General features: G+C 41.9%; 3 protein-coding genes across 3 annotated transcripts; 2 read left to right on the top strand and 1 right to left on the bottom strand.

The window, feature by feature from the left end:
• Positions 1 to 2171: 2171 nt before the first annotated feature.
• On the top strand, positions 2172 to 6865 carry LOC139447413 (probable methyltransferase-like protein 24). Its single transcript, XM_071228750.1, has 6 exons — positions 2172 to 2318; positions 3569 to 3702; positions 4208 to 4336; positions 4762 to 4836; positions 5209 to 5356; positions 6492 to 6865. Exons 1-6 carry the CDS (start codon positions 2172 to 2174, stop codon positions 6816 to 6818), a joined length of 960 nt encoding a protein of 319 aa, XP_071084851.1. The 3' UTR covers positions 6819 to 6865.
• A 2909-nt stretch (positions 6866 to 9774) lies between these two features.
• On the bottom strand, positions 9775 to 14423 carry LOC139446129 (small ribosomal subunit protein uS17m-like). Its single transcript, XM_071227430.1, has 2 exons — positions 14250 to 14423; positions 9775 to 12089 (listed from the first exon to the last, which is right to left on the bottom strand). Exons 1-2 carry the CDS (start codon positions 14361 to 14363, stop codon positions 11841 to 11843), a joined length of 363 nt encoding a protein of 120 aa, XP_071083531.1. The 5' UTR covers positions 14364 to 14423; the 3' UTR covers positions 9775 to 11840.
• A 1086-nt stretch (positions 14424 to 15509) lies between these two features.
• Positions 15510 to 16683, top strand: LOC139446138 (histone H3-like). The gene is made up of 2 exons (XM_071227440.1): positions 15510 to 15642; positions 16406 to 16683. Exons 1-2 carry the CDS (start codon positions 15510 to 15512, stop codon positions 16681 to 16683), a joined length of 411 nt encoding a protein of 136 aa, XP_071083541.1.
• The last annotated feature ends 176 nt before the right edge of the window (positions 16684 to 16859 follow it).

Raw genomic sequence — 16859 nt, forward strand, 5'->3', positions numbered from 1 at the left:
GAAAATTTAGAAATTATAGAAAGAATACACCTCAAATTCCTCAGACTTATCACAGGATTAAGAAATTCAACTCCTCTTTAAATGATATATGGCGAATTAGGTAGGCTGCCATTTAGAATAATTTGTAAACGAATGATATCTTCCTGGCACAAATTAACATATCAAACTGGTGTGTATAAACTTTCACAGCTGTTATATCAATATTTGTCAATTAATAGGAATAAGACTATTGCATCAACAAATCCCTGGGTTAGATGTGTTATGGATATATTAGACAGTATTGGATTATCTTATGTATTTAACAATCCGTCAATTTGCACAACAAAGTGGCTAGTGTCAGAAGTAGAGCAAACACTTAAAGATATTTTTTTTTTCAAGAAATGGAGAAGTGACGTTAATTTTAGTTCTAAAGGATTATATTTATAAACATTTAAAGGACACTCCGGTTCTCGATAACTATCTTCTATTGCCAAAACGAATAGCAATTCCAATACTACGATTTCGAACCTGTACTCATAATTTACCTAATGAGACTGGCCGATGGAAAAATATTCCAAAGGAAAATAGAACTTGAAAATTATGTAATTCTCCATCTATTGCTGATGAGTTTCACTACTTATTCAGATGTATTTTTTTTAAAAAGAGAGAGGCAAACATTTCTCTCATCATATTATACTGAATGGCCAAATATTATAAAATATGTAAAACTCCTATCAACAACAAACACACAGGATCTAGAGAATTAATCGATATGTATTGTAAAAATGTCCATTAGTATAAAAAATGCTAGGTAATCACACGTTGTTATTAACTGCCATCTTGTCTGCTTTTTGTACATATACATAATTATTTATTGTAATATGCTCTTGTACCACCTATTGTGTTTTTTGAGAATAAACTGATTCTGATTCAAAACAGTGTCATCATCGGAAGTTAGATCTTGTTCTTTACCATTTAATTGTTGAGAAATACTATTGTGGTTATGAAAACATGCCCCCCGTTAAGATCCGGGTTGGAATGGGTCCTCAGCAACCCATGTTTGTCGTAAGAGGCGACTAATGGATCGGGTGTTCAGGCTCCCTGACTTGGTTGATGCATGTCATCGTATCCCAATTGCGTGGATCGATGCTCATGATGTCAATCACTGGATTGTCTGGTCCAGACTCGATTATTTACAGACCGCCGTCATATAGCTGGAATATTGCTGATTGCAGCGTTAAACATTAAACAAACAAACAAATCTTAACAGACATCGCTCTTCTAACTATGATTTTATCAACAAGGATGTTACTGTAGGGCATTTTGAACCTTGAGACGCTCATATAATCGCTTGCTTATTTCTTTCCGCGCGACTAGAGATTAGATATATTTTCAGCTAAAGCTACAACGTGACATATGTTTTTATTTAAAGCTATGAGCCTGCATGGTTTTTTTGTAAGAAAGACAACTTGCAACAATGTCCTTCTTTTGACAGGGGGCGGTCGGGTAGCCTAGTGGTTAAAGCGTTCGCTCGTCACGCCGAAGACCTGGGTTCGATTCCCGACATGGGTACAATGTGTGAAGCCCATTTCTGATGTCCCCCGCCGTGATATTGCTGGAATATTGCTAAAAGCGGCGTAAAACCATACTCACTCACTCACTCTTTTGACAGGCATTTTCGTTATTATTAACAGTCTGAAGTATATTTATTTCAATTATTTTCGGGGAAAATTATTTTTTTTCAAAACCCCATCCCCCCAAAGAATATCAAATATCCTGTTCCTTATTGACTTAAGGACCCCACGTTGACCTATTCATCCTTTGTGCATGTGTAGCAGGCTCTATGTAATCCCTTAAAGTCATTTTCAGCCTGGACTCGGTGTCACTCCTCTTTACTTGGCCCAAAACACTCCTTCAAGGCTCAGAAATATATCCTTACATATTTACCGTATACTTCTCCTATTCAGATTCAGTATATAGTTCTAAGCGATCGTTACAAATCTGCAAGGATGTTTAATACTACTCTAAAAAGTGTCCCATATGTTCTTCTTTCTTGGCATTATAATCATATCAGGGTTTTGTCAAAATTCGATGCACGTATGGCTCTACTGTTGCTGAATGAAACAAACAAACGGCTTAGACTAAAAGAAACAAATACACGTCTTTATCATTTTAGCAGGAGCAGAAAATGGATGTTTTTTTTTCTAATTGGAACCTTTCTAGCTGTTGTTGTCTGGAAAAAGTCTGAATCCTCCCATCAGTCAACTCAAACATGGGACGAAAAAGTTGGAAAGATTGTTCAAGGCCTGCCCCCTGCTGGAAATACCCTCACCTATCAGGTAAGACAAGTATCACAACACTAGGCTAACATACAGTTCCCGAAATATAGTTATGTATAAGGTTAAATAAAAATAATTCTTTAAAAGCACCCTTGAGTATGAAGACATCTTGAAATATCTTAACTCCACGAGCTGAAATGGTGATGAGTATGGACTGCTAGAGCTTCGAAAGGAATAGCAATGGGTTGGGGGGATTTATTTTTATTAAATATGTATTCTTTGGGAAATGTTTGTCCATGGCGCTGGGATCGATGTGCGGGTTTTCCCTTAAACGTGACAGGATCACATTGTCGTAGGTCCCAACCCTGATTATGTTCCTTGACCCGCGAAGATCCGGGTTAGAATAGCTCTTCAGCAACCCATGCTTGTCGTGGGAGGATCACATTGTCGTAGGTCCCATCCCTGATTATGTTCCTTGACCCGTAAAGATCCGGGGTAGAATAGCTCTTCAGCAACCCATGCTTGTTGTAAAAGGCGACTTACGGGATCGGGTGATCAGGCTCGCTGACTTGGTTGATGCATGTCATCGTATCCCATTTGCGTGGACCTATGCTTGTGATGCCAATCACTGGATTGTCTGGTCCAGACTCGATTATTTCAAACCGCCGTCATATAGCTGGAATATTGCTGAGTGTGACGTTAAACAACAAACAAACTACATGAATCCTGAAGTTCGACGTGAAGCGATGCAATCATCAAACACGTTCCAGTTGTACCTTGCACACCTTTCTCCACAATCGTCCATTCAGACTTAAAGGGGTAGTTTTATCCCCGCTAACAATATTACACTGTATATGTACTGGGGCTATTAATATGAGTATAAAATGCTTTCCTATGTATGTCTACGGTTATAACGAACTCAAAGGGGCCACTAATTTTAGTTCGTTATAACCGTAGTTCATAATAAGCATGGGTACAATGTGTGAAGCCCATTTCTGGTGTCCCCCCGCCGTGATATTGCTGGAATATTGCTAAAAGCGGCGTTAAACCATACTCACTCACTCACACATAATAAGCATATATACATAATAAATACAGCAAATAGACGTCACCAAGAAATAAGTTCGTAATATCAGTAAGTTCGTTATAAGCGAGTTCGTTATAACCGTATTTTACGGTACTTAATACACAAGTCATCTAGTCTACACAAGCGACATATATTGAGAATGCGTGGAGACAATTTTGGAGTGAAACCTAAGCCATTCAAAGGAATTATTTCTGATTTAAAATGTTATTTCTGTTTTTTTCAGCGAGAACAAAACAAGGTGTTTCTTGCACAAGATTGCTTGAATGGGTTTACAAATAACGATGGATTTATCGAAATACCGCCGGATGCCGTCCTTCAGAATTTAACACACAAACAAATAACGTGTCTGTATCACAGGTAACCCTCCTCTCTCACCTGTCTGTATCACAGGTAACCCTCTTCTCTCACCTATCTGTATCACAGGTAACCCTCCTATCTCTCCTGTCTGTATCACAGGTAACCCTCCTATCTCTCCTGTCTGTATCACAGTAACCCTCCTCTCTCACCTGTCTGTATCACAGGTAACATTCCTCTCTCACCTGTCTGTATCACAGGTAACATTCCTCTCTCACCTGTCTGTATCACAGGTAACCCTCCTATCTCTCCTGTCTGTATCACAGTAACCCTCCTCTCTCACCTGTCTGTATCAAAGGTAACATTCCTCTCTCACCTGTCTGTATCACAGGTAACATTCCTCTCTCACCTGTCTGTATCACAGGTAACCCTCCTATCTCTCCTGTCTGTATCACAGTAACCCTCCTCTCTCACCTGCCTGTATCTAGGGGTATTTTGTGTGGTTTATACTATAATTCTATTCCTTTAGGACCCAATCATACCCTATTATATTTTATTTTTCTTTCAGGTTTGTAGACAATGTTGGTGTGTTGTGTAAAGACATCATCCGCCTGGGTAAACTGACTGACGGTGGATGGGAAGTGTGCAACGATCGGGAATACAGTCCCTCCAACAAGTGTCTAGTCTACTCTGTCGGGTAAACACTTCACATTACTTTACAGCCCCTCCAGCAAGTGTCTTGTCTACTCTGTCGGGTAAACACTTCACATTACTATACAACCCTCCAGCAAGTGTCTGTCTACTCTGTCGGGTAAACACTTCACATTACTATGCAGTCCCTCCAGCCTAGTTCGGCAAGGGTGGAAACTGGACTTTTATACTCAGTTAACTCCTTTGCCTCGGGAAGATGACTACAGCGTTACAGTAAGGGCTGGGGAAATACTATGGTTCAGGGACTGTGAAACAGACTAACCTTAGGTTCTTCACTGATCAATAATAATCAGAAAGGGCACGTTTCACTGCATCCCAGTATTTCACTTAATACCTACAGCAGTGTTGATTATCAATATAGGCCCATGTCAACCGTTGCTGTGTATAAATGGTGTGGTTGTTTGATTTCAGGATAAATAATGACTTTAGTTTTGACGACGAGATTGCGAAGCAGTTCGGATGCGAAGTTCATTCATTTGATCCGAGGTACGCAACTGTTTCGTTTTTTTGTTGTTATTTTTCAATGTAGGCTTGCTTATCGCGGTCGGTTTGTTTATGAAACAAAAAAAATGTCATCATTATTTCTTTTTTTATCCTAAAACTTTCGCGGGTGCTTACTCTTAACTTAACGCTTAACTCCAACTATTCTTTGCGGTGGGGTAGTCTAAATGTTAAAGCGTTCGCCACGCCGATGTGTAAGACCCATGTCTAGTTTCCCCCGCTGTGATATTGCTGAAATATAGCTAAAAGCGGCGTTAAACCACAACACACTCGCTCAAGATATTCCGATTCAATTTTTCCAGCATGACGTCAATACAACTGCTTTGTGCGTCACATTTTCACTGGTTCACATTTCAGCATGAATCAAAAGAGCTACAAGCGGAGTGAGCAAGTATATTTCCATAACATAGGATTGTCGGATGCTAATGTTCATATCCCACCCAACAAGACTGGATGGGAGATGCGTACATTGGGAGCAATCAAACAGGAGCTTGGCCACGCAAAGGTGAGACAACTCTCTACTTAAATCTGACAATCCAATAGTATTGTTTTTTGCGGAGTGTTTAGTATGCTCAGGGACCCACTATTTGTTGATAGTGTCAACGCTTAAGTGGCCTGGGAATTCGTTCTTTGGGTAAGTCGATGACCTCAGCGGCATCACTGTCCCGGAACGTTTAATGCACAACATGTAAATAAAAACAACAAATACACACGAGGAATACGTGCTCTGACAACACAAGCATAACGATGAGCAGACTTTCCAGACCTACAAGAGGGGAGCGGAGATCCAGCTCAGACATACATACTGTGAGCCGAGTTCCTGCTCAGACATACATACTGTGAGCGGAGATCCAGCTCAGACCTACAAGAGGTGAGCGGAGATCCATCTCAGACATTCAAGAGGTGAGCGGAGCTCCAGCTCAGACATACAAGAGGTGAGCGGAGATCCAGCTCAGATATACAACAGGTGAGCGGAGATCCAGCTCAGACATACAAGAGGTGAGCGGAGATGCAGCTCAGATATACAAGAGGTGAGCGGAGATCCAGCTCAGACATACAAGAGGTGAGCGGAGATCCAGCTCAGACATACAAGAGGTGAGCGGAGATCCAGCTCAGATATACAAGAGGGGAGCAGAGATCCAGCTCAGACATACAAGAGGTGAGCGGAGATCCAGCTCAGATATACAAGAGGTGAGCGGAGATCCAGCTCAGACATACAAGAGGTGAGCGGAGATCCAGCTCAGACATACAAGAGGTGAGCGGAGCTCCAGATCAGACATACATGTGGTGAGCGGAATCCGAGCTCAAATATACATGAGGTGAGCGGAGATCCAGCTCAGACATACAAGAGAGGAGCGCATATCCAGCTCAGACGTACAATAGTTGAGCGGAGATCCAGCTCAGACATACAAGAGGTGAGCGGAGATCCAGCTCAAACATACAAGAGGTGAGCGGAGATCCAGCTCAGACATACAACAGGTGAGCGGAGTTCACGGCATTTCCTGCAAGCTGCTGAACAGGAGATATCTCCTCCTTTCAAAGAATAAAATACCACAACTTGTCAAAGTTTGAATGCGTCCATATCAATAAGCTTTTATATCCATAATGTCCAAATGTATTCACTTTTGTATTTCTTTCAGCGACGTGTTGATGTCTTAAAGATGGACATCGAACACTGGGAATGGAAAGTTCTCCCAGAAGCCATTGCGAGCGGCTTCCTGGATGACGTCACCACCCTGGATCTGGAGCTCCACAGCTGGATCATTAAAAACGGATACAATTTGGAGCCTCCGGCTGATGTGTATGTGGGATATTTGAGAACACTGAGACAATTACATCAACTCGGTTTCCGTATTTTCTTAACACACAAAAATCTAGGATCCTGTCAATATAAATCTAAATATGGCATGATGAGGACCAGTTGTCAGGAGATCGCCATGGTGCAGACGAAGATGAAGATGGGTTAATAATGAAGTGGAATTTGGGGTGTGGTATCATTAAATAACATCTACGTGAGGTGCAATCGTCAACACATTTGTCGTGTTGGGTGGCACTTTTGTTAAGCGAATAAAATAGTATTTTTTTCTGTTACTTCTTTATATAGCAATTGTTTGCAATCAACTATGCGATGAACCAAGTCCCCGAGCCTGACCACCTGATCTAGGCTCGTTTTGTTTTGCTTGTTGTTTAACGCCACACTCCGCAATATTCCAGCTATATGACGGCGGTCTGTAAATAATCGAGTCTGGACCAGACAATCCAGGGCGGCGTTAAACAACAAACCAACCAACCAACTCACTAGTCCATCCGCGAAGATCCGGGCTAGAATAGGTCTTCAGTGACCCTTGCTTGTCGTAAGAGTGAGTGAGTGAGTGAGTTAGTTTGTTTTTACGCCGCTTTTAGCAATATTCCAGCAATATCACGGCGGGGTACACCAGAAATGGGCTTCACACATTGTACCCATGTCGGGAATCGAACCCGGGTCTTCGGCGTGACGAGCGAACGCGCTTGTCGTAAGAGGCGACTAACGGGATCGGGTGGCCAGGATCGCTGACTTGGTTGATGCCTCTCATCGTATCCCAATTCCGTGGATCGATGCTCATGATGTCAATCACTGGATTGTCTGGTCCAGACTCGATTATTTACAGACCGCCGTCATATAGCTGGAATACTGCTGAGTGCGGCGTAAATCAACAAACCAACCGTCATGCGATATTGCTTTGTCGTTACCGCTCAACCGCTGCCATTTCAGTTTTGAACTTATTCTTGGCTCATAATTTTCAAGTTGAAAAGCGTGTCTTATGTTAAAGTGTTGCTCTTATTCCATTCTTGAGTATTGTTTCATGCACTACATTTGGGATATTCATTCTTCCTATCAAGTTTTGTCCTTTTTCGTTTTAAGCCCGTAATTAAGCCTAAGGCTTAAAGATATGCAGTCCCGGTAGGCGAGAGTAATGGATTTTACGTGCGCCTCAGTTGATTGATATCGTGACAGTTACGATTTCGCGATCTTGTCAGGGACCCACCACACAAACATTTTGTACTGAAGAAGGGCGTGTATCTGTCTATTCCTGACAAGTAACGGAGATAAGGCCTGAAATACGAGGACGTTCTCTGACTTAAAACAGATCCATACTTTTAGACTAAGACAAAACTCTCTTTGAGGAAATTATTTGACAACTACACCAAAATTCTTTGTTTGTATGTAGGGCATGGCCCGAAACTCCGATTACCACTAGGACCAACTCGCACAAGTGATCTTAGCGCTATGACTATTGTAAGTCTATGTTAAAGTATGGGAGTTACGATCATCTTAGCGCTAAGATCGCTTTGAGCAAGTGGGCCCAGGACTTCGTTAAAGAGGCCCCAATGTTTTCAATAAACAACCAATAACCAATAACATCTGTTATCAGTCTCTGACCACACAATCAGAATACATATCTTCGTTTTAATTTTCAAAACATTTGGTTGAAACAGTACAATATTAGCCTATGTTTGATCTCTGAGAGAGTTAAAATATGAAATGAAAATGTGTTTACAATCTTAAAATGAAAAATCAGCTTGATTTGATAGAATCCCAAGCACTTTAAGCATTGTCTTATTACTCACTTAAATGTCCATTTGGAAACTATAACACACAAACCAGGAACAACTGTCGGCGTTTGACAGAATAGTGAACTCCAGTGAACTTGAGGCCTTCTTGATGATTGCCAAGTGGCATATCCGAGTTTTTTTAATGGAGGCTGTCAGTCAACAAATCAGCAAGTTCATGGCTGTAAGTTCCACGAGAAGCAGGATATTAGTAGTCCTAAAAATCATTTCTGGAACAGTGAGTGAGTGAGTATTGTTTTACGCATCGTTTAGCAATATTCCAGCAATATCACGGCGGGGAACACCAGAAATGGGCTTCATACATTGTACCCATGTGGGGAATCGAACCCGGGTCTTCAGCGTGACGAGCGAACGCTTTAACCACTAGGCTACCCCGCCGCCCCTGTTTCTGGAACAAATTCTGTAAATATATTAACTTCTCTATATTTCTAGCGCTGTATGAACCTCCGTGATATTGCAACACTTGGGCAGTTCTTCAACTTTGAACCTGGTGGGATTACACGGCAGAACAGATCCCATACGATTAACATGGTCCTCTAACATACGAAACAGAAATGACAATCGGGTTGTGACAATAACAATGTGTGACATGTCTGTACCTGTTCCCTGGTAACATGGCTCAACAACTAGTTTGTCCCCATGATGCAAATCTGCTGTCTGCCTCTACTAGGCTTACAAAAGAAAAAACTAGCATGTACAAAAACACATAAATGAGTAATATTTTTGCAAACCAAAATACTGACGGCAGAAATACAAGATTTTGTGAATTAAGACTATTCTCTTGGTATAGCGTGAGTTGACGACCTATTCAGAGAACGCACATAGTGATCAAATTACTCCTTACTTCTCAACTGAAACCACCATACGTTTCTGCTTCTCCCTGGACTCAAAGTTTGTTTGTTGTTTAACGCCGCACTCGGCAATATTCCAGCTATATGACGGGGCTCTGTAAATAATCAGGTCTGGACCAGAAAATCCAGTGTTTGGCATCATGGGCATCAATCCACAATTGCGAAACGATGACATGCATCAACCAAGTCAGCGAGCCTGGACCACCCAATCCCGTTAGTCGCCTCTTACGACAAGCATAGTCACCTTTTACGACAAGAATGGGTTGCTGAAGACCTATTCTACCCCGTATCTTCACGGGTAGACTCACAGTGTAAATTATTTTCATCCATCCTCAATTCACATGCATACAAATTTTGAACAGGATGCAATACAGTGCATACTTTAAGCTACAGACCAGCGTACCAGCAGCCTCTGCAACAAACACGACAGATGATGGGAACACAGTACCTGATGCTTCTTTTCAATGTATTTATTTTCAACACTTTCCATGTGACTACAATTTACACAAACACAAATTTCCAACAGTGGAATGAATGGCCAATATTGGCATCAGAAAACAGTCTCACCTGTTGGACTAGACTGTCCACATGCCCCAACAGAGAAAATGTTGATTGTCTTGACCTTCATGCCAACAGTAGCCAATCCAGACACAGACTGTGGAATTACTCTCACATTCACATGTTCCTCAGTGATAAATACTGAAATTCAATCATATGCAGTCAGGGTAAGGTACGTTTTTTCTTTCTTTCTTTCTTTGTTGTTTAACCCCACAATATTCCAGCTATAAGATGGCGGTCTGTAAATAATCGAGTCTGGACCACACAATCCAGTGATTGACATCATGAGCATCGATCCACGCAATTCGGATACGATAACATGCATCAACCAAGTCAGGGAGCCTGAACACCCGATCCATTAGTTGCCTCTTACTACAAGCATATTCTACCTATTCTACCCCGGATCTTTACGGGTTGTCAAGTCATACTGAGTAGGATCCTGGTACAAACATGACTAAGTCATGTTATATATATATTATATATCGTTTAATGACAAAAATTATGCAGACCTCCATGGTTACACTACAAGGCGCCAATGTTGGCATTTCTTTCTGACTGAGCATGCATTCCTTCTGACTTTGATATGTTTGAATAAAGATAAAGCTTCAGACAAGTTCAGTGTATGCATGATCAGGTCATTTTATACCTGTATCTAAATACTTTTGGCCAGAGCTCAATCAAACATTTTGTTCTCATCTCCTTAGACCTACAGCTAGCGGGTACCTGGGTAGGGTCTGGTAATAGCGGGTTGGGTACCCAGGTATAAAATTTGGACTCGTTCCAGGCATAGCATACAGACAGTGAATGACAAAATATTAGACAATGCCTTGTCATCTTCATTTCTAGCACATTTATTTTTCACATACAGTGAGTAAGTGAGTGAGTAGGGTTTTACGCCGTTTTTACTAAGTTTCCAGCAATATCACGGCGGGGGACACCAGAAATGAGCTTTACACACTGTACCCTTGTAGGGAATCAAATCCGGGTCTTCGGTATGACGAGTGAACACATTAACCACAAGGCTACCCCACCGCCCCCTTTCACATAGAGAAAATTTATCAATTCAGAATGTACCTCTTCATCATAATCATCGAAAATTAACACATTTCTGGACTAATGATGCATGTTCCCAACAATAGCATTTGGACAAGGTTTTAGGAACTAATAGGTTCTGAACAAAACAGGTTTTCTTGTGCTTGAACTGCATGTTATGCACTGTCTTTTCACATTTAACCTTGAATACATCATCTTTCTGAGGCAAGGGTGTTAACTAACTGTAAAAGTCCAGTTTCCAACATTGCCAGACTAGACTGGAATTTCTGGGCTAAATCGTAGTGCCACCATTGGCTATTACGGGTTATGTCCCTTCTATTTCCCTCCTATTGACCAATCAGATTCCAACTCTCATATCACTTGCCTTTGCTTCAAACAAAATGGCAGCGCCCAGTCAAGACGATCTGATCGATGATCAAGATCTATATTGTAATAAAACTGGTCTTACTTCGCAAAGTGCATCAAATCACATGAGACCCTTGATAAAAAAATGAAAAGATTTGGATAATATATGTTGTCGCTAAGTTGACAGTACACATGCTTTGCAAATCCAGCAATTGGCCGAAATCTGCATGGCAGTTTCGGAACCAAATGTCAATTTCGTTGCACGATTTTGACTGGACTATGCATACTCGTTAGTTTAGCCAAAATACATCCCCATAATTCCGGCCTAGAAAGGCAAGGGTTGACTTCTATAGTCAGTTAACTGCCTTGCCTGAGGAAGATGCATTTATCCCCGAACACTTCAATGAGTGAATGCACTGAAGCAGGTGACAGGAAACACATCATGTAATAGCATCAGAATCAACACCGTATATTCAGGACTGTATCATTACACCCCTTGTTTCTCCTGTGACAGATAACCGAAGTCTCACACACTCAAATTTATAAAAACATGGCATCAATACACAACAATCATGATCGTTCTCCGTCGATTTTCAGTTTCTGTAGTTGTCGTTCTGTTTCATCAATGAACTGTTGTCCCCGACACCTGGTCCCAGTAATGGGGTCAACTACGGACCCCAGCTTGTACACAACATCCTTCACTTCATGTCCGACTTTCGTCGTCATCCTCTCGGGAAGTCTCTGCAGCAACACTATGTCGCCAACATCCGTGGTCACAGACGTCTCGATGGCCCAGTGGTGAATCCTCTTGTTGAAGTACTGAAAATCAATGAGTGAAACTGAAAGAGTGATTTACATTTAACAGAGCTAGAATTACTTTCATTCTCCAAAGTCTGCAAAGATGATCTCTCACAGTTACCATCTTCCAAATAGTAACAGTGGTAGTCCACAAGGAAATGTCACAAGTCCTGGGATTGTATTAGTCTCGGATGAGTTGACATTTGTTAATCCATAACCCTGCTTAACGCAGTTTTGAACATTATTTTAGTGTTAGTTCAGTTAAATTTCAAATTTGTTCTGACCAAGTTTCTCATCACCTGTTCGTTTACCGGAATTTGCTGAAGGGGTATGGTGTAATTTTTTTCAGCTCATAATGTTTTAATTTTTTTCTCTCTAAAATACTGAACCCACTAGAGGGGGGTTTGCATTATACTTGGGTGCGCACTATACACAAAAAAATACGGTATATTCCTTGTTGATGTACTGACAAACAAACAAGCTTCATAACTTGTACCCAAGTTGGGAATCGAACCTGCTTTAACTATGTTAACCACTAGCTATGCCGCGGCCTGTCATTAGGGTGAACCTTGGATTAAACCCATGATGAGTTCAACCTGGCATGGCAGTGAGGTAAAATGGGGTTTTTACGACGCGTTCAAGATTATTGCAATGTGCATACATGTGTGCATGTGCCTGTTTGTACTAGTCTGACCTAATGCCAGTATTCTGTCTCCGAGCCGAGAAAGTGCTTGTTTTAACCCCTCAATACCAAACACCAGGCAGGGTAACAAAAAGTACCATCCGAACATCTTTTTGTGTGACATGTCTGGGAATCAAACCACTGACCTTCCATTTTCCGTGCATACTCTCATTCCCCTAGACTACAGAGGGAGAGGTGCTCACAACCTGGCATGGTAAAGGGATGCAGACCACTGGGCCACTCATGTCCGTCTTACGTTAAAGCTCTCACAGAGATTTCCGCACTTGAAATTTTGTCTGGGTTAGAGCAACTGAACCCTAATCCTACATTAATGCTTTTTCTAATAATTCTGAGCCTGGGGGTTATGTTGGTTGGTTTGTTGTTTAACGCCGAAATCAGCAATATTCCAGCTATATGACGTCAGTCTGTAATAATCGAGTCTGGACCAGACAATCCAGTAATATCATGAGCAGCGATCCGCGCAATTGGGATCGATGACATGTATCAACCAAGTCAGCGAGCCAGACCACCCGATCCCGTTATTTGCTTTTTACGACACGCATAGTCACCTTTTACGGCAAGCATGGGTTGCTGAAGACCTATTCTATCCCGGAATATTCACGGGGGAGACAAGCAAGGGTTGCTGAAGACCTATTCTACCCCGGAATCTTCACGGGGGAGACAAGCAAGGGTTGCTGAAGACATATTCTACCCCGGAATCTTCACGGGGGAGACAAGCATGGGTTGCTGAAGACATATTCTACCCCGGAATCTTCACGGGGGAGACAAGCATGGGTTGCTGAAGACCTACTCTACCCCGGAGTCTTCACGGGGGAGACAAGCAAGGGTTGCTGAAGACCTATTCTACCCCGGAATCTTCACGGGGAAGACAAGCAAGGGTTGCTGAAGACCTATTCTACCCCGGAATCTTCACGGGGGAGACAAGCATGGGTTGCTGAAGACCTATTCTATCCCGGAATCTTCACGGGGGAGACAAGCATGGGTTGCTGAAGACCTATTCTATCCCGGAATCTTCACGGGGGAGACAAGCAAGGGTTGCTGAAGACCTATTCTACCCCGGAATCTTCACAGGGGAGACAAGCATGGGTTGCTGAAGACCTATTCTACCACAGAATCTTCACGGGGGAGACAAGCAAGGGTTGCTGAAGACCTGTTCTACCCCGGAATCTTCACGGGGGAGACAAGTAAGGGTTGCTGAAGACCTATTCTATCCCGGAATCTTCACGGGGGAGACAAGCATGGGTTGCTGAAGACCTGTTCTACCCCGGAATCTTCACGGGGGAGACAAGCAAGGGTTGCTGAAGACCTATTCTACCCCGGAATCTTCACGGGGGAGACAAGCATGGGTTGCTGAAGACCTATTCTACCCCAGAATCTTCACGGGTCCCTGGGGGTTATGATTCTTAAACATTTTAAGGGAGAAGTTACAGTGAGGGGGATGGATGGATCAGTATATATATGGCAAGAAATCTAGTCACCTTGAGAAGATAACGGTCTAGAGACATTTTCAGGCATCGCACTTTGACTGTGTCGGGTCGTCCGATGCCCCTCTTGATCACCTGTCCTATGACCATAGCTCTAGCGGAAGCCATTTTCGTGAAATCAACTTTCAAACATGTATCACATCTACTGCTATATTCTGCATGTGCTTCTCTCGCAAAAACCGGAAGTTGTTGAATCAAGGGGGGCTACTCTTGTTTACTTACTTGTCAAAGCAATGAAGGTAGCGGTAGCGTGCATGCTAAATCCGTTCGGTTGAGCAGGATCTTCGTGTCTTATATATCTGTATAGGAAAATTTAAAACCGACGCTTGATTCCTAACTTTGATCAGGAATACGATTTATTCTCGTATGGTTTTCGAATATTGTTCTGACGAACGTTTTGTAATCAGTATGTCTTTTTAATTAAATCATTTGTCGCGGGGTGCATGCATGTTTTCAGTTTCTATATTTTTATTTCTATATCTTAACTTTGTCGAAAAATGCATTAAAACTGCATTTTATCACAAACGTGGATCGTTATAAAAAAATGAGAAAACTTTGTTTGAATAGAACAATTTCTATTAAAACTGAGACCCCCTTAATCTAAGCAGTAACCTTCCCAGTGACATATCGTTCGGTTTAACGAATCGTTGGTATATGAAATAATACTCAGTTGTATTTAGAAATTCACAGGGCAGTCCGGATCAATGAGGGTTAACTGTATATAGTTCACTTCGTCACAGCTCTACGCGTGGCCACATGCGCTTGAACGGTTGCTCTATGGTAATGCCGGCAAGTACGAATAACTTCATATAACATATGACAGTATCTTTAAAAATAAATATGTATAACCATGAAAGTTATATATAGGTACGTGTTGTCATTGGTAATATAATTATATATGCTCATGGTACCGAAAGATGTTAGAATATATACGAGACTTTTCATTGAGGTATTTAGTTATAATTAATTCACGAAAGCAGTATAAAGTTTCAAATTAGCGAAAAAATCCCGAAATCCGTAATGATCTTATGAGTGGACCCCTTTGACTTTAATGCTCCATTTCGGTTTGTTTGGTACTGACAATGGTCATGAGTGCACGCGCTGCACGTGGATTTCATGCAAACAAAGACTGACAGACGACAGGTGTAAGCAAAACGTGATAAGGTTGCTTTCGGGGCGTTTATGTCGCTACATTCTGACAGGCCACATTTCTAGACTGAAATAACTGATGCTTTATCAACTCTGAACGCTAAGATGGCGAGGACGAAGCAAACTGCCCGAAAATCAACAGGCGGGAAGGCTCCGCGAAAACAACTTGCAACCAAAGCCGCAAGAAAAAGTGCACCCGCCACAGGGGGGGTGAAAAAGCCCCATCGGTACAGGCCAGGTAAGGCCGTCTCAGTTTGTTTACATTATAATCAAATCAACTTCCACAGATCGGGTTTTTAGATGTCAATCAGATTTAATCTCATACCCCAACCGGCGTTAAAAAGAAACTAGTTTGCGATATTTTAGTTGGGAAACATAGCGATATAGCAGTTATTTCAGTTGTTTTGTTATTCTTTTACATTCATTCATTAATATTTTTTTCACATTGAACCAACAAAAATGTTCCTATGTTTACATTGAAACACAATATTTCGCCAAGGATGCCAAGTTATCCAGATCTCGGTTATGAGGTAAAGTGTGTGTCATAATTATTTTACGCTCCTATCGCGGAGTCAACCATACTCCATTTGGATATTGACCCCTGAAGATCCGGAATAGCAATCCATGCTTGCCGTAAAAGGCAACTATGCTTGTCATAAGAGGCGACTAACGGGATCGGATGGTCAGGCTCGCTGACTACACTCTACAGACTTGGTTGATGCATGTCATCAATCCTAATTGCTTGGATCGAAGCTCATGATATTAATCACTGGATTGTCTGGTCCAGACTCGATTATTTATTGCTGAGTGAGGCGTTAAACAACCAACCAAACATTTGGAGATTGCACTTTGAACAGCGTATTATACGCCGATATGTGGTTATCCATAACCCGTTCGGTTACAGTACCAAATATAGGTGACGTCAAAATATTTAACAACAAGGTTCATCCGTTGCCGTATCTTTACGTTTCGTTGCAAATATATTACATTTACATTTTCAGGAACGGTGGCACTACGAGAAATCCGACGCTATCAGAAATCTACCGAACTTCTAATCCGAAAACTCCCCTTCCAACGACTAACCCGAGAAATAGCTCAAGACTTCAAGACGGATCTTCGGTTCCAGAGTTCGGCGGTTATGGCCCTACAAGAGGCGGCAGAGGCCTACCTGGTCGGACTATTTGAGGACACGAACCTGTGTGCAATTCATGCAAAGCGGGTCACCATCATGCCCAAAGACATACAGCTGGCACGTCGTATTCGCGGTGAACGGGCTTAATCTCACATTTTGTCATCTGCTTTAGAGCTCTTCTGTGACAGAAACCGGTTCAAAAGCCGCGAGCTATTCATCTTTTTAGAACAACTTGAGGCGTTCTAGTGGTTTCTTTCAGAGACCTTTGCTGGGATCCATTCGAGTTGGCTAAACATTAAAATTTGCTGATTTTGATCATTGTA

Source organism: Haliotis cracherodii, unplaced genomic scaffold, assembly GCF_022045235.1.
Source record: "Haliotis cracherodii isolate W230 unplaced genomic scaffold, xgHalCrac1.p SCAF_10, whole genome shotgun sequence".
In the NCBI taxonomy this organism is placed as follows: Eukaryota; Metazoa; Mollusca; class Gastropoda; order Lepetellida; family Haliotidae; genus Haliotis; species Haliotis cracherodii.

Coding starts and splice junctions, on each gene's coding strand:
- LOC139446129 (XM_071227430.1), bottom strand. CDS start 14,363: ATGGCTTCCGCTAGAGCTATGGTCATAGGACAGGTGATCAAGAGGGGC. Junction 12,090..14,249: donor TAGACCGTTATCTTCTCAAG/GTGACTAGATTT, acceptor ATTGATTTTCAG/TACTTCAACAAGAGGATTCA.
- LOC139446138 (XM_071227440.1), top strand. CDS start 15,510: ATGGCGAGGACGAAGCAAACTGCCCGAAAATCAACAGGCGGGAAGGCT. Junction 15,643..16,405: donor GCCCCATCGGTACAGGCCAG/GTAAGGCCGTCT, acceptor TTACATTTTCAG/GAACGGTGGCACTACGAGAA.
- LOC139447413 (XM_071228750.1), top strand. CDS start 2,172: ATGTTTTTTTTTCTAATTGGAACCTTTCTAGCTGTTGTTGTCTGGAAA. Junction 2,319..3,568: donor GAAATACCCTCACCTATCAG/GTAAGACAAGTA, acceptor TGTTTTTTTCAG/CGAGAACAAAACAAGGTGTT. Junction 4,337..4,761: donor TGTCTAGTCTACTCTGTCGG/GTAAACACTTCA, acceptor GTTTGATTTCAG/GATAAATAATGACTTTAGTT.